This window comes from Cyprinodon variegatus, unplaced genomic scaffold (assembly GCF_000732505.1).
Source record: "Cyprinodon variegatus isolate N-32 unplaced genomic scaffold, C_variegatus-1.0 Scaffold202, whole genome shotgun sequence".
NCBI lineage: Eukaryota > Metazoa > Chordata > Actinopteri > Cyprinodontiformes > Cyprinodontidae > Cyprinodon > Cyprinodon variegatus.
The window spans coordinates 378,273-396,879 of NW_015150655.1; the positions used below are offsets into that span (position 1 = coordinate 378,273).

The window sequence follows — 18,607 nt, forward strand, 5'->3', positions numbered from 1 at the left end:
TATATATTTTTTTTTTTTTCACGGTGGCCTAGTCAGAGTTCGGATTTTATCTGTGCAGAAAATTAAAGATTGGGGCAATGAAAAGTAGGCCTTTCCACTCTTACAGTGAATAGCTGGACCTTATCTTTAAGGATAAACAATCCAAATACTGTTGGAAGCATGCAAAAAGCTGTTATAAAAATGGGGTTTACATCAAAATGCGCTGCAGATTAGACTTCCAGCAATATAATTTTGTTTATCAGGTGCAAGGTCAGCGGAAGGAATGCTTGTATTCTTACGAAGCACAATGTATTAACAATATTTTTCTAAAAGTTTAATAGAGCACACGTTCTCACAGTCTGCAATCTACAGCAACAACGGATCCTTCTGATATTGTTAACATGCTGGAATCTGTTAGCGACTTGTTTGGCGACAGTCACTAAAATGGGAAAGAAATGTTTGAAACATGCGATGACAGCAACAGCTATCATGACGATGCAAATGAGACAGCTGCATCATAATCTTTGTGTGCTAAGATGACGTTGGCATGGTACCAAATACAGATAATGAAGGACCAACATTGATTCCTTGGTACCTGGTAGGGGTACGTACCGTATTGGTTCAAAGATGAACAGTGTTGGGATCATTGTGAAATGGTAAAGAAGAACATTTATTAAAACAATGTAATTAATCTTTATCAATATTGTGATTGCAACTTAATTTAATCAATAAAATACTTTACTGATATTTGTTTATCCAAGTTATGATGGGTGTAGACAAAACCAGTCTTAAGAGAACAAGAAGTGATCTTTACTTTGAACTGACACAATACATCAGCTGCATCTGCTGTCATCCACATATCCTTAAAAACCAGTATCAACTACCTTCAGAGAATTATTGATGGATTTGAATTATATAAAATTAAGTGCATTCATGGATATATTCTGGTGGTTTTATAACTGACATAGAAATCAATTTATACATATAGGCTCAGGTTTATTTTATACCATTTTACGGGTATAGGCTTAACAAGAAAAAGCTGGCTGGTCCTTTTCAGGTTGGGGGTTAGTTTCTGAAGTGGAGAAGTACAAGTACTTTAGGGACATGTTCCAAATGGGAAAAATAGAGCAAGAACTTAACAAAGGGATTTGTGTAGCTGCTGAAATAATGTGAATGCTGTACTGGTTTGTTGAAGTAAAAAGAGAGATCTAAGAGTTTGTCATGAAATCTGGGATATGACCAATAGAAAGAGATAACGAATGCAAGTGGCTGAAAGCTTTCCCTGTGAGGTAGCCAGGCACTCCCTTAGAGATAGGATGAGGAGTTTGGCCCTCCAGGGAGGCTCGGAGTAGAGCCGCTTCTCCTCCACATTGAGAGGAGTCAGCCCAGGACACGCTGAACGAACTATGTCCCTTGGCTGGCCCTGGGATGACTCGACCTTCCTTCAGAAGTGCTGAAGGAGGTATCTGGGGAGGGCAAGTCTGGGAATCCCTCCTTAGACTGCTGCCTCTACAACCTGGTCAATGACAAGCAGAAGACGATGAATACAAATAAGAGGATTAGGTGCATACAGTGTGCACGATATGCACCCTCTAATATAATGTCAAGTGTCTAATAACTACTTTTAAAGATCCATAGTTTTCTCAGAATTGGTAGGCTAAACAATTTAAATGGTTTACTGAGTCCATTTAAAACCATAGGCTATAAAAAGGGGCATTTGTTTTGAATAAGGTAAATGGTAATTGCCTGTACTTTTATAGCGCTTTGTTTTCAAGTCAAGAGACTTGACGAAAGCGCTTAAACTACATCCAGTCATTCACGCACACACTCACACACTGATGGTGGAAAACTACATTGTAGCCACAGATGCCCTGGGGCACACTGACAGAAGCAAGGCTGCAACATACTGGCGCCACGGGGCCCTCAGACCACCATAAGTAGACAATGCGAGTGAAGTTTCACAACAAGGACACAACAACACTGAAAGCTGGAGATGGGGCTTGAATCGTCAACCCTTCGATTTCAGGATAAACTCCTACATTAGACGCTAAAGTCGCCCCAACAGGGAAATGCATCCAGATATTTATTAGTCTGGGTATATGTTTACATTTAATTGCTTTATGCATAAATGTAACCATGTGTAGATTAAACAAAATCCATAATGAAGTGCTACATTGCATCCAATTCTTGTGTTGATGTTGTTGTTGTAGGTTTGTTTAGCAGTGAAGGTAAATCATTAAAAGCACAAACTCATACTGATGATGAGAAAACTAAGGGTGTATTCAGACCATAAAAGCCCTTTTGCTGGACCGGTCAGAAGTGACTACGGCAAGACAGAGAACAAACTAGAAATTAAAAAAATATATTATTGGATTCCTGCATGCAGCACCTCTGTGTTGAATACTTAAACCATTATTACAGCTGCAAAATTCAATAAAGATTTCAAGATTTTTCATTTCTAATTTTTGGCGTCCTACAAGTCCCTTACTAGCAGCAGTGTTGCTAAGTAACAGACAGCAGAACAGGTAAAAATTTTTTACACTGTTTACTACTACAGTGGCTGGCTTAGTCCAAAGACATGCATGCTCTGTGCATTTGGGTCAAATTGCGCCGTATTCAGATCTGAAGTGAAATGTAGCAGAGTCCGTGTGGAACCGAACTAAGACCCCCTCAAAAGTGGGTCTTAGTCCGGTTCTTTGATCGGGATAAGAGTTTACTGTTAGTTATTCACACCTGCATTAAAGGTCGCGGGATAGGAGGGAGGCTCCATTCAAAGCGGTATAAATGTGGCAGATCTGAATAAACCCTTGTTAGCTGCTAGAGTCAGAGTTCTTGTACAGACTGGGCTATCGATCTTTTCTTAAGCAGCCATTGCACAATAAGTTAAGTTTAATACCAGAAAAGCTCTGTAAAACATTTATGTTATGTCCAGAAAATAACTTATACAAAACAGTACTTACAACCTATGTTCATTACTTAAATAAAATTTTTAAAGAGCCCTCAAATGCAATAAAAAAGACCTTAAAGGCAACTTCCCTCGATAACATTCAATTTCATAACAGTGGTGGGTCTCCTTTAAAAAAAAAACTGCAGACCATTGATTAAGAGAAAGAAAGAATATAGAGCAAAATGCAGAGTATACTGGGCTTCATGCTGTTCAGTAAAAGCTGTAAGAGCCCTGTAAAGCCTTGGGGAAAATGAGATCATTGAATGAAAATGTTCTCTGCTGTTTCAAAGCATCTGCGTTGTCCCACACTGACAACTGAGCAAGAGACTTCGGGAGCTGAGCACACATTCCAGATCACACTAACGCTCGACAGGAGGGGAAGGTATACAGAGTTTGGACCATAACTTGCACCCGCCATCCATCAAATGCAACTTTAATAGATAAATTATGCATTAAACATGAGTGATTTATCAGATTTTATTATTTCCAGGTCCATTTCTTTGCTGTGCTTTAGGATTTAGCATGCATGGTAATTTATCTGAACAAAACAATATAAAAAAAAAATCTGACAATGCTACACTTACTCTGGTGCAAAGACAAACTCTGTTGTATTTCTTCTGGGCTGGAAAGCATGAAAAGACAAATACATATGGCAGGGTGACATAAGATATTCAGAGAATATAAAAATGCCTTCACTGGCAGGATGTTTCAAAGCAACAGGGGTTTACTGAATACAGCAGCAGCAGCAGGAGGTAAAACTGTTACAATGGTAGAATGACTATCACAGGCAGCTTATAGAGATACTTAAGTCTGTGAACTATGCTTCTGTCCTCTCCCCAGTGACAGTCACAGGCACTGCTGGCTTTACATCAGCCAGAAAGTGCAGAGATCTGGAAGAAGGGTTTATGAAACAACTTGACTCATATAAGAGGGGATTGGCTGTTTTTTTTTTTTTTTTTTCCTGCTCCTTGACAATGATTTTGGACAGTATAGAGAGGTTTCTCAAAAAGATTCCTTCACTAACAAAAAATTACACTGAACAAATCGTTACAACCATTTTATTCCACCATTCTGTTAGGGTACATTGAAGAGCCCTAAATGCCAGCTGTGACATTAACGCTTGTAAATGCTCAGCAGGGTAGGCCCTTGTGGATGAAGAACCAATGGTACACTGTGAGGCAATGCTTTTGTAGATCAATACTGACACAAGAAAAAAGACAAGTTGATTTCAGTCTTACAATAGTCAGTGACAGCAAGCAAGTTTCTGAAAGTAGGATAGTAACATATTTAAGCAAAAGTAGGTGGGTTTTCTTTTTCATTTTTGCCAAAGATTTTGGAGCAGTTCTATACTGTTGGCCAATGTTCACTCTTTGCCTTTTAAATGAGATTTGCATTTAAAACTGGGTTATAGCCATGAAACTGTATGCACTGCAGTTGGGCTCGGATTTAAAAGGTGTGTAATTTCACATATGGATAATCAATCTATTGACCCGGCGGGGAAGCATGCACCACTTCTAAAATTAGTTGGCTTATTGGGCTATAGTGAACTGTTGCTTCAAGGCAGATGAATAGTTCTCATTTGAACAATCTGCTCAAACTCCACTTGGCAATGGGAGGTTGTAACATCAGGCCTGAAGCCTAATGATAATGGGAGCATTCAGACTTTATATGACAAAGGATGGCGTGTAGGCTTGTAATGATGTTACAATTAGAGTGCCATTCGCATTTTAAACCTCATGGGGGTTTAACCAAAGCTATTGTATGTGCCCTAAATGTGGTGGACATCGATTCAAGCAGTCAGAGATTAGTTAAGTTTTCAAGAATTTCTTTTTTTCAAAATGGTGGTCCTACAGTATATATTTTCATTATAGTACTTCCTTTTTTCGATTCCATCAGAAAGGTGGGGTTGTTGTACAGTTACTAATTTCTCACAGACTGACACCAAGTAACAAATGATGTTTAAGTTAAAGAAAAACAAATTTTCAAACAAAAAATGTTCTAAAAGTTAATTTAAGAAATTTGTAGACTTGTAGCATTAACTGCATAAAAAGGCACGTTATAAAAGCATTTTGCAGACCTGTATGTTTTGTAAAAAGGGGAAACACTGCAGTGCAAAGCATCTAGTATAAAAATCTTTGCAGGAAAAATAATAGTTTTAAGACAGTATAAAACATATGTAAATTAGTGCACATCGTTTGAGGCTGGGAATATAGTGACTGAAGAGTTTTCCCACACGTAATCCAACAAATACTTTAGTTCAGTAGAATTGAAGGTACTGACAGCTTAGGCTCATTTGGACGAGGCACACTAGTTCATTACACAAATCAATCAGTGAATCAATCACACCAAAACCGTAGGCATCGATATGCTAACATGGCCTCTACTAAATTTCCAGAAAGAGTTACCTTTCCACTTTAACCTTAAGATGTTTTGTGGTTGAGCCCAATGCTTTTGTGCAAATTCCAGATCCTTTCACTCCAGGTCTTTATAGCTTTGACTGTCTCCAAATAGCCACTGTTTTCATTCAAGGAAAAAAAAAATCTTGCTGCCAAAAAGCAAAATTTGTGTTGTTAGTTTAAACAACATCTATTATATGCTGATATCCTTTTACTAAAGGCAGATCCCCTAATTTAGATCCAAAAAAGGCCCAAAACAAGGAGAGTGCTGGTGCCTATTTCCAACTGTCTATGGGCGAGAGGCAGGGTATACCCTGGACAGATCGCCAGTCCATCCAAGAGCAAGAGGACATTATACGATAGCAGGTCAAAACCTGCTTATGGTTCCTCGGACCCGTTTTAAAACCCGAGGAGACCGGTCCTTTAAAGCGGTGGCACCCCGTCTTTGGAATGAACTCCCCCTGTCCCTGCGCTCTCTGGAATCGGTGGATATCTTTAAAAAGCAGCTAAAAACACACCTGTTTTCACTAGCCTTCCAAAGCACATATCGTATTGTTTTATTCCCTTATTTATTATAGCTTTTATTGCATTTTATCTGTTTTTACTTGTGTTGTTTTTATGTTATCATGTGAAGCACTTTGTGACTTCGTCTGTGAAAAGTGCTATACAAATAAAGTTTACTTACTTACTTACTTTAATTACTGAATTACATGATCATTAAACAGTATTTAGCCCTAAAATGATTTGAATATAAATTCTTCCTTCCCAGTGCCTGTTCAGGGAGACTCATTTGAATTGTTATTGCAGGCTTATGACCTGCCAGATTCATCCTACTAAGTACCTTGCTACTAAGCTTTGGACTGGTCTGGACAGAAATATTGTTGTTGTGCTATTGTTATACAAACCACTGCTAATAAATGCAGCTCTTTGCTTTAATTAGCTGTGTGCAACTGGAAGTGAGTAACCCCTTAGATCTACGAGTTTAGCTAAACCTGCCTGCCCTTTTATACATGTGCCTATTGATTTTTTGCAAGTTAAAGTCGTTTTAGCTAAAACCCACTTGTGTTTCATTCCAGCTTTCTGACAGTTATTTTGTATTCATTAGATGGAGCACGTTATGTGGCAAATGGTTTTCTTTTAGCTAAGGGTGATTAGGATAGTTGATGAGGTGATGGCTTGGGGAGAGGGAGAGAGATGCTGCACAGTCAGTGGCATTAGTCACGTCTACGTGAAGCTATGCCTCCTGAACATGGCTAGGCTAATCTATAATCTACAGAAAAGGATGGACCTAGATTGCTTGTTCATGCTTAAGGGACCAAAAGTATAAGCAAGCATCGTCCAAGCTCCCCTATCCGCATCTAAACACCTCTTCACCCACTTTACCTGGGGAGCCTGGCAGTTATTGAGCAATGAGGGCGACTTATTGAGAAAAAGCTGCTATGAAACTGGGTCGCAGAAGCCAATCAATGCCATGGATTTTGTTGCCCTGGCATTATCTCAACTGAGTGGAGGGGGAGGGGGACTGAAAAAAAGGAACAAACACAAATCAGTTGGTATAGTGGCACCTCAACTATAACTTTCCTCCCACTCCCTCCATCCACCCACTCTCTCCATTCTGCCTATAAACACCCTTTCCACTTTCTTCCCTCCTGCTATTCATTTGCCGTCCTGTCTTTTCTTTGGTTGGCCTGCCCCTGGGCTGAAAGCCCTGTGTGTTTATATGTGTGTGAAAGCTCTCTAAAATGACGCATTGATTCACAGCGTTCTATATTTCTTATCTGGCTCACCACAACAGTGAGAGTCAATCAACGCCATATTCCTCTCTTTACCTCTCTCTCCCCTCTTTCTTTCCCTTTCTTTCTTTTCAGCGAGTATCACATGATCATGATGTTGAATGGAAGTGTTTACGAGGAGTGTTGGATTGCAAGTACAAGAGACAAGTTTGGAAAACGAGTGTGTTGGGAGTATCGCTGGTGTGCTTTGCACTGCATCTGTATGTGTGTTACTATGTACTTTTTATGAGTTAGAACACATTGCTAGGTATTCAGCGGTGCATGATTCTGCTTGAAGGGCAGAGGCATGTGTCAGTTGTGTGGCCTATACAATACCGTACATTTGACAGTATGACTGAGGGGATGCCAGATCTATTTTTTATTTTTATACATGCAGTACAACTTCTGTGTGAGCAGGAGGATGCGCTTGAGGGTATGCATCCTTAGTGGTTTGTGGACATGCTGCACAAGGCAACCCCACAATAGCTAGCCCTGTGACCCACACATCAGCTCGCATACATGTATACTCAAAAAGACAACCACCCACTTCTGGGGACTTTTGCCAGAATCAATAAAGGAGCTTTTTAATGCTTCTTGTTGTAGTCTGAAACTGGAGTACAGAATCTCAAGGAAAGAATGCAAGAAACCAGTGAGAGAGGTACCCTGGATCTCCTGTGATGTCTGATGTGACTAGTTTTCCTGCACAGTTCTGTCACACATTCCCAGGACTGGAGAAGAGAAATACCAATTTTAGGTCAATTACACAGTTCACTGTCAATGTTTATAGCCCCAACCAAATCCTTTTGGAATGTTGGGTCATTACTGTGGCACTCATTGCACTGGATTTACAAATCAGCTCGGTAAAGCTTAGGTAATGATAGAGGTACCGAAAATATTTGGTTCAACTCTGTCGGTTCAGTAAGCATATGCAGTGAATTAGTACAGCGTTTAGTACATGCAGAATACTCCTTTAACTAATGTTGAAGTACAACGTTCAGTGGTGCAATTTTAAGAAACATGACATAAAAAAGAGGACTCCCAGCTATTACTAACTCTGCTATTTGTGAACATTAAGGTTTTTCATGCAGCTGCAGTGGAGAAAAAAAATGCAGAGTGAACCAAACCGTGGTGAGTATAAGCATCTTTCAACAGCAATACGACATGTAGCTAGCCCTGTACTTAATGGTGATGCTAACCTGAAACAACTTCGACCCAATATTAACATTTTAGATATAGGATAAGTCCAAAGGGCCAATTGAAGCATTCAAGGATCCAAACCACTATTTAAAAGGCAAGTTAAAGGAAAACCCCATGCTGTGTTTGGGTACAGATGGTTAACTACATTGGGGAAATATTAAACAACTCCAAAGTGATTTAAATGCTTTACTCTGGAATATGAATCCAGTCCCAGTCTAATTTTTAGCATTTTTAATCATTATTGTTGTATAATCTATCTATCATTGCAATGACAATATGTTTTATACAACTTTTCCCTTTTAAAGAAATCCTGCCACATCTCTATGTTTTCCAATATTAAACCATATTAAATATAAAACCATTTTTTTTTATTAAAACAGGTAGAAAATGGAATATTTGTATCACAGTAATGAGCTCTTTAAACTCTAAGAATGTATGAAACTATATGTAAAAGCTCTAAACGCCCTAACCCCACATCACATATTACTTTTTTATGTTGCGGTGTGCTTTACTCAATGCTTAAAAAGTCACAACTCTAAGACATCTGACAACTAACTTAGTCGGTAATACTAATCACCACCAGCCCAAGCTTACCATGGAACATCTCAGGTAGTTCTTTATTAACGTAAGTTTGAAAAGCTCTACTCTGCAGATGCTGCAGTCACAGGGAGAGTGGAGGACATCCTCACAGCTTGGGCAGATCTCAGATCTCATTTTAACAGAGGTACAGTAAGTAAATACGGGTCATCTGTACTTTAGGATATTTGGAAGGTTTTCCATCTCTGAAGCCAGTGCACTTTCATTACTATTAGACTGTTCTCCAAACATCCTCTCTTATCTTGGTGTCAATCTGGCCTAATGACCTTTTTCATGTAAGTAATGTTTTCTAAATGATTAAAGACATATAAAAGTGCACAATTTTAGTTCACTTATGCCTTGGGCCAACCCTAAATGCTTCATTTGAATTTAAAGGGACCGTAGCAAAAGGAGTTGGTGGCACATTAGAAAAGCACTCCAATGAATGGCTATGTAGCTGCATTAATGACAACATTCAGAACAAAGCATTTTATTTTCACCTTATACAAGCCACAATTGACTGATTTAAATAGAAAAAAAAGATTTAAAAACATTCCTGCCCTTTTATTGGTCCTTCTATCGATTTCTTTGGAATCTTTCTTCATCATAAGAATATTTTGATACTCCTTATTGATCAAAAAGAGGACTTTCCCTTTTTTTAATAAACGAAAATGTACAAACTTCACTAAGATATGATTTTAATGTAAGCGTAATTTAAGGGGGTTTAAACTCTATTCATTTTAAAGAGAAAGAGACTACACCTTTGGATGCAGTTTTAAACAACACATGTCCTGACATAATCTACTTCCTTGTTTCCTGATCTTGTTTTGCAATTTATAAAACAGTCAATGTGTCAATTCTCTGTACCTGTAAATTGGTTTGGTTGTTGTTATTCTAATAAATAAAATTTCACTAAAAACATTTTGTCTGTGTGCTAGATGAATAAACATGAATGTGATGATTATTTTAAAAAAGTAAATGTGTTAATCATTGTTACGCTGTTGAAAATGTTTGATCTGATGCAGGATGGTAACGAAAAAAATGTATATTTATTTAAATGTTTCTGCTAATGCATCAAGTGTTAACAGGTTAAGAGTTATTAGAAGCAAATTATCATATACCTCACTCTAAAGCTGACCCTCATCTACATTTATTTGCCCTTTGAGACAAAAATAAAAGCAAACAGTCCTTTGAATAGAGCAAACTTGAGTTATTACCTTCCCTGGTAACAGAACTCTGACAAAGTAATGCAAAATGGCAAACTTTCATTACATAGTTGGTAATACTTTTTCATGCTATTTTTTACTGCTATTTCTTACCACAAAATTATGTTACTGAGATTAAAAAAACAACAAAAAAGCAAAAAAAAACCCAAAACAAAACAACCATACCTTTTTTTCTTATACACATTAAATAAAATCTAAATCCCACTCCTTGGTAAAACACGTTTAGCTTTTGGATGTTTGAGCATGAAGTGCGCCATGTTCAAATTGGAGTGGTACTATCAAACTTGCATCCTTGCAATCTCGGCAATAATTTTTTTTTCAGCAGTACTTGCCAAATACACAACAAAATCCTTGCATACTTGAGTATTGAGAAACTGCCTTTACCTGGCAATCACAAAGGTTGGAATAGCACCTTTCTCATATCACATGTCTAAATGTCATTAGAACAGCTGGATTTATTAGATGAAATGACCCTTTGTTCACATTTAACTTGGTCTGTGATTATTCCTTTACATGTCCTACAGTTCTCCAAATAGTTGATTGCAGGCTCAAGTTATATACACCAAAGATTTAAGACATATTTACATGGTGACAAATTTTTGATAAAATTTTTCAGTTGATATATATCAACACTTAGCAGACAATGAGGCTCTCAAAGAGTCAATAACATCCATACGGAGTAAGCTGGAGGGCAAATGTTGAATGAATGGTACAGACACTGTGGGGGCTCAAAAAGAGTTCAGACACACTGAGGAGTAAAGCCAAAAGAACAATCTTAGCAACTGTATGCGGCTCTCTAAGTCTATTTTTAACCCAGGTGATGTTTTACAATATAGGCAAACCATGTAGAATGAACAATGAAAGAACAGAAATGTATAGTCACATACTGTACCCCTGGATGCTTATGTCTTAGATAAAAACAATAATTAATAAAATTATTAAGTGTGTTGTTCAAGTTAAGTTATCATGGCTCTTAATTTGACAGTATTTTCCCCTCCCTAGTTTTGTATTAGACAAGATCAAAGAGGCGAGAGGCAGCGGCGAATTAGGTTTGTTAGAGAATGAGTAAGATGAAGAAATGCAGAAAAGCAGAGTACGAGTCAAGATGAAGCCATCACTAAATCATTGGCCTATTTAATAACAAAGGATATGATGCCCTTCAGAAGTTTAGAAAGGCCAGACTTCAAAGAACTCATGAAAACAGTTCCTCTATAATTTTTTTTTTTTTTTTATGACTGAGCTCTATTATACGTTTTGTTTGGCCGTACACTTTTTACCATTTCACTCACAACAGCACAGGACTTGTCTTTGTATTCAATGTAATTCAATGTTTAGTGCTACCTTTGATTTCATATTAATTTCAAAAACTAATTATAATGATTAAATCTTTTTATTTTAATTGTTTGGTGAACATAAAAGGAGAGCTTAATTCCCAAGTTTTTTTTCTAACCTCAGTTTTAACCATATTTGTCAAAATAAAAAAAAATAAAAAAAGAAAAGTAAATATTTTTTTTTAATATTTAAGGGTTCCGATATGGCAGACAAATGTAAGAATAGTCATATTTAATGGAATGAAATACAGTACATGTCCCGATAAGGCTAAGACGGAAAGTACGTTTTGAAAACAACAACGACTTTTTATTTAATCAATATATATTTGTATGAAATTACATCTTTAATGGTCCTGCATAATGCCCTACTTTGAAATTTTGAGTTTTCATTATTTCACAAAAAAAAATCCTCTTAATCAGCAGAAAATAAGGCTTGTAAACATCAGTCTGTGTCTAATGAATCTACATAATGTGTTTCACTAATTAAATTGAGTTGCTGAAATAAATGAAATGTCAATAATGATCCAACTTATTGAATTTCATTGTTTATAGTTTTGCTGATGCTCGTTTTCTTTAAACCTGAAATATCAGTGAGAGATATTCCAAACTGACCCATTTTTGATAAGCATGACTTCTGCTGACTCAGCAATTTTTTTCTTCTTCTAAACGGCAAGTGGATGGATATATAGTAAGCTACTACTGTAAATGTGTGGAAATCTATATTTAAATGTCCTAATTCTGAAATGAAAGCAAAGGCACATCTTTTCCTAAATATGCCTTACAAGCATCTTTCAGTTAAAGATCCGTTTTTATCAAAACAATTACCATTGTCTTTTACAACCAAAACAAACTTTCAATTTTAAAATGCTTTTGTCACATGATTCTCTTAGTCACAGGTCAGTCAGACAGGTCAATGCCTAAAATTACCTGAAAATTATAATAATGATTGATTTCATTTTATTGATCTCTTTAAAATCTTCTGTCTTTTTTCTAAAGAGAGAGCAAATGTATCTAGTGCAGACTTTGGTGCAAATCACAGCCATCTGCTAGACTTGACATGCATGTTTACAGTGGAACAAATTCACTACAATACGCATTGTGATTTCAGGGTAGAAAAATTACAAATAGCTTGTGCAAAGCAGGCGCAAAAAGTGAAGGAGATTGTTCTGTTTTTTAAATGCTCCCCACATATTCTTAGTCCATTGAGCAAACTAAATAATTTCATCTTAATATTTACCCTACATGCATTTGGCAGGAATGGTAGAAAACTGTATGAAATCTTTCAAAATGTCGCATTAATCGTAAAGAATCCGCACTAGTGTCGCTTTAGCATCAGTATTTTCGCCTGTCACTTGTTTATCCAAAGTGTCTCCTGACACCACAGACACTCAGCCTCGCCTACACATATTCACACCCTCAGTACTTTGTGACTACATCAACAGCCTACAGCCGTGCTTACCAGGCATTTCCTCCAGGAAGCAAAATCCCTTCTTCCCTTTCTGTAGCTCACCTGACAGCAAAAGGAAGAACTCTAAGTGGAAAACTTTTTCTATGGAAGGGGTGCCAGGCAACTTTGAGGAGAAAAAAAAAGAAAGCACAATAGAAGATGAAGTAAAAAAGTAAGGTGACTTTGAAAAATATAAAGGAATTTAATTTGCAGGGTTTTGGTAGGGCTGGATAAATAGACCCTCGATGGAGAGCGAAGAGGAAAAAAATGAGGCAACAGGGCACCACAGTGGGTGGGGGCTAGGTGAGGAGAGGGGGGTCTCAGTGCCTCTCCCAGGGCCAAGTCGTCGCTCTGTTTCAAATGAATTCATTTATTCTGTTTGGTTGGCTTTATCTTTAGCTGCAACAAAACACAGTATACTGTTCTGCCTCCTGAGCGCTTGATTTCAAGGTTTGTCTACCATCGAGGTTGGTCCTGAGGTATTACTCTTACTTACTTAACACTTTCCATTAATCAAATTCAAACCTTAAAGTTATCCTCCACTGAATAAGCTACAGCTAATTAACATTTGCATTTAAAGCCAGGGTGTCCGTAACTCTGCTGTGCTGTTTAAACTTTATGATTAGGAAACCTTTGTTCAGTCTACAGAGCTTTGCTGACATTATTCACAAAGAAACATAAAGTTGTAACTAACAGTGAAATAAAATGAACATGGCAAACTTTTAAAATTTGTTTTTGACAACTTCTAGTTTTAGACCAATGTTTTGATGACCCACCCAAAAAAGACCATCCTCCACTATACCTAAAGCTTTGGAATGCCAGAAGTTCCAAAGCACTGCAAGAGACCTCTGTTGACCTACATACAACATATTGTGGGGGGGATTGGGGCTATCAGGGTACTTATTTTGTACCATGGTGGATAAAGTAACATGCATTCGTAATGCTGTCTTACAGAATTGATAGTGGGACAAAGATTAACAACATTGCTAAACATACAGCCAGAGCTACAGTGGAACCGTTGTTGGAGTAAATTCATGTGTGGCAATGACCCATCAAAAATCCAGACCTAAATATCACAAACCTGCCAACCCAAACTGGTGATGTGTAGCACTTAGTATTCATTCTACACAGTATTTATATGGGAATGCCCTGACTGATTCTGTTTTGGGCAAAAGGACATTCAGTACAAACTTCTGAGATGATTGGACGCAGTGACACCTACTGTTTGGTTTTTTTCCAATTATGGTAACAAATGGACTAGTAGCAAACGGCACGTCAAACTGAATCAACTTATGCTTTTACAGCCTAGCTGTTCCTCTTCCAAAGATAAAATCATGGATTCGGATGTGATAACAGCACCTACATTGTCCTGCTGTGCCATGTTTATTTTGGTTTGGTGTGGGCTCAGCGGCCCAGGCTTTTATCCCAGCTTCAAGCCTTGCCTTAAATCACAATACTGCAACTTGATTGGTAGCCCCGAATCAGGTGGGTTCTGAATGGTTGCAGCAAGGGGGTACAAAGTGGATTCTCATGTTTGTGAATGCACAAAAAATGCAATAATAGAGCTTTCAGAGGAGATTAAAGTATCATTTGCATCTTAGTATTGCAAAGGATACTAATACTATAGGATACTAATAAATACAAAAAAATCTGCTATTGTAAGGACAGAACATAAATAATGTTGAAAGGGTTTCAACACTTTTGTGCACCACTGTATCTTTATAAAACACATTCACATAGATTGTGTAAAGATTTGTTTTTGTGCCACAAATAGTTATGTCAAACTCTGGCAAGATGATAAATTGGCAGCAATTTATGGGAACATAAAATCACATTCTAGTTTTGGCCAAATATTTAATCTCTCCTCCTCTCCTTCTCTGTGTCTCTGTTCCTTCCCTCCCTCTTTTTCTCAGAATAATATGCCACTGGGAAGTAAAAGAAAAAAAAAAACTCTGAGCACAGATCCCCACTCCTCCACTCTTCTCGACTGCATGTCTGTGATGTCATAATCACTCACATCAAAGGCTGTGCGCTCAACACGGCGACTGTCAGCTTCCCTGGAGGCGTCATTAAAAACGAACAGAGCAAACCGAGCCGGGCCTGACAGAAATGCATCAAAACTTCCCAATGCTCGTCGGCGCGCACACTTTACCATGCCAAACCACACAGGCATTCAGGTGTGTGTGTGTGTACAATAGTAAAAAAAAACAAGGAACAACCTTGCACGCACACAACTATAAAATTTCTCCAATCATTTATACTCTAAAGAAAACACTAACATTGCAGAAGGATCCTAGACTCACTGGCAGAATCTTCTAATGAATGAATATGAGTTTTTCCTCCATGACAGTGTCAAAACTCACTCAATCTGTGGGTATGAATAGTAGCTTGACATTTAAAAGAGTATGGCATGCACACAGCTGCACTGTACCTTTGACTAATAGCATCCACGGCCCCGCTGTGACGCAAACATGCATTAATGATGCACGCTTTGGTTTGAATTCAGAGCGTGCACGTAGATGTAGAAAAAGCCCACATCCATCCACCCACCCAGTTTTCATCCCTGGCTGTCTATCTCAGACGTTTGCCCACACACTCTGGCGCAAGCACGCGCATAGTCGCGTGCTCGTTTACACAAACTGAAGGGGGAGATATAAATAGTACGCGTATGATGTGATATTGTGTGGTTTCTCCCTATGGGTTTGTGTTTATGTGACTGTCAAAGTGAAGAGGGAGGGGGATGGGATGTGAGAAATAGGAGGGAATGAAGGGCTTTGCTCACATTTGCCTCATAGCAAACCTTCTCGATAAGAAAAGATGGAGATTCCAACTTGATTTGTGAGAAACAGATGGTATCGAATGCTAAAAGAAACATGTTAGATTTAGTGGCCTTTTGTTTGTACGACTTACTCCTGGCAGGGTCTTCTGCTCGTGCAATGCGTTCTGGGCTTTCAGGGCTGACTCTCTGGCACAGTAGGTGAGGAAGGCACAGCCTGAAAAGAAAGCAAAGGGAAGGAGAATGACATGATTATGTTTAACGTGAAGTGGTAACAAAAAGGAAGTAGCATGTACCAATCACCAAGTAATACGCAAATATGAAATATTACATACACACCACAAAAAGCCTGGAGCCAGAGCTCTGAGATGTTCCTTTATTCACTTTGTATGTTTCTGTGGATGTGTGTTATTTCCTTAGATTTTTAAAGTGGAACAAGTGGAGGAAAAAAATAAATAAATTTGCGTGGATGTGTGACGATTTATGCATTCTGCTGTGTGAGAGCAGCCATGCCAGAATCAACACTTTTAATCTGACGAAGCTTTTTCCCTGGCAGTCTGAAATAGCAGTTATCCATTTGTCCATCGCAACCTCCTGGCTGCTGTGACAGGGATAGACAGCCTGACAGCTTCTCCCTCTCTTTCTCTCTCGCTCTCTCAGAGACCCCCTCCTCCTCTCCCTCCTCCATTTCTCCGTCATCTCCGTGCTCCATATGCTCCAAGACTACCCACAATCCTCGGTTTTGTTAGCACCTGGGTTGACATGCGGGGGTGGAAAGAAGATGGAGATGCAGGAGGCACGAAAGACGACAAAGCCACAGGGAACGTGTAACGTTCCCTCGCCACCCCCCGTTGACAGAGACTGTCGGAGCTGACAAACTGTCAATCTGCAGATCAGGGCTAATGATTCATGTGTTTGACAGTTTAATGAAACACGTGCAATTGCACAATAGGCTGCAGTGTTACAACACAGTTTCTGTTCATGTTGTATCAGCAGGTGTTTAGCTTGTTTATCCTGTTTCCCCCCCCATAACCTTTCTTTTAATTCATTTAGACTCTTTAAATTTAATCAAGGGGTGTAGCACAATATTGAAACTTCATGATATTTTTCGTAAAATTGAGAAGTTGCTGTTAACATATGAATCTGAATGATAAAAGAAGCCCAAGCTACATTTTACCAACAAACTCCCAATACAAACTGGGTGTTATAAGGTTGACACATTGTTGGATTTATGTTTCAGACTCTTTTTGGATTTTGGAAAGGAAGTTTGGCATTGTTCTGTTGACCATATACACAAACTTCTTATTGATTCTGTCAACAAACCCTTTACAAAACCCCTTTTTATATTCTTTCTTCAACGAAAAATATATGATGTGAGATTATAACAAATGTGTCACAATTTGCATATATGTTTTTGATTCATATTAATAGTTCTGTTATATTAAATAGATTGTCTATTTTCTGCTATTTAAATGCCAATAAGAAGCTTCCATTTAAGTTTCTTTCTGTAATTTTTGCATGCTACATTTTCATTTTGCTCATGTCAGGCATGTGTAGCGATACCTTTTTTTTTTCCAAACCCTGCTCGCATCTAGGCTGTAACCTCTTCACTTGGCTCTTGTGATAAAAAGGCCATTAGTAACCTAATGTAATGTTATAGCTAATATTCTACTATCAGTTCTGCTTTCAAGTGAAAATTAAGACATTTTCCGAAAATACCGCTAACGTTACTATATTTATGAGCTTTATAATGCATTGCATTTTGTAAAAGAGACTATCAGCATGCTAACTTGCTATACTTTAAACATATATTCAGGTTTTATCCTTTTTTTTTTTAAGAAACACCTCTTAGTGGATGAAAAAGGGAGTACTAACCTTAAAGCAGGAGAAAACTAATGTGCAGTGTTTGATAGATTTCTTTTATTATTTCATTAACCTGACATGTCTGCAAGCAGGCTTTGGCAAACACCCTGCTGCCATGCAGCAAACACAAGCACATAGATACAAAAGAACCACAGTTTGTTCTGAAAACATCAAGGGCTAAGCATTAGACGATTATCATAGACCTCTTCGCCCCAAAGACACAAACACAGTGCAGTTTAAAGAAAGCAAGCCCTTCTAATAGCTTTTCCCATTTCTGCTTAACTTTGTTCTCTCTGGATACCCCTGGCTATTTATTGTTAAAAGTCTAGGACTATATGCCGTATAGAGAAGCAGCGAGTCTGCCATCTTCTCTGCTCCATGTCTTTAACCCCAGGTCGTCCTGATGGTGGGACACCAGGGAGCTCTGCCTGTTGGTGTTTTTAATTAACGGCCCTCTCTCTCATTACGCGGAGTGGGAGCTGGCCGCTGACAGCTCTGCTACCTTCTTGTCCTCTCAGGGCCTGTCGTGTTAATTCTACATGCTAGTGCTGTCCCATAGGAAACACGCATGCAAGCCTGTGATTCATGTGCCTGACACTCACTTGCATGTTTCGAGGCACAGGCAGCCACTGCAACCAATACATTCAACACGGAGACTAGAAGCAAATCTTTTGTTCTAATCAAAGTAACAATATTTTGTTCTCATTTAACCTGAATTTGCACTTTAAAAGGAGAAATGTGGTTTTGAAAGATGCACCAAGGCATCAAGGATGGAAAATATCTATAAAGTAATTTTGCTTTAGTATTTTCCAAGTTTTTCACGACAAACAATAGATCAACTATAATACTTTTAGTACTTTTGAAATGTTTTGTTAACCTACAGTCATACATTAATTTATTTTCAAGATCAGTTATTTGCTAACTTCCATCAACAAGACTTATAGTTTGAATGATGCTGTTAAAAGAAATAAGCATGTCTTTTGGCTGTACCAAATTTTGTTTGTCAGTAAAAGCATTAGATTAATGCAGCCCAATTTACTTTGATATTAAATAGAATGTGGAAAGTGTGGTTCATTAAACGGATTGTATAATTAAAT

At 38.1% G+C, this 18,607-nt stretch overlaps 1 protein-coding gene across 11 annotated transcripts in view; it reads right to left on the reverse strand.

Moving 5' to 3' along the window:
* Nucleotides 1–18,607, reverse strand: part of celf4 (CUGBP, Elav-like family member 4) — a 137,702-nt gene that overhangs the window by 78,571 nt on the left and 40,524 nt on the right. For all 11 annotated transcript variants that reach the window (XM_015379883.1, XM_015379890.1, XM_015379888.1 and 8 more), the window contains exon 2: nucleotides 15,782–15,864. In XM_015379883.1, the coding sequence (XP_015235369.1) occupies nucleotides 15,782–15,864 (83 nt within the window). The remainder of the gene's footprint in view (nucleotides 1–15,781; nucleotides 15,865–18,607) is intronic.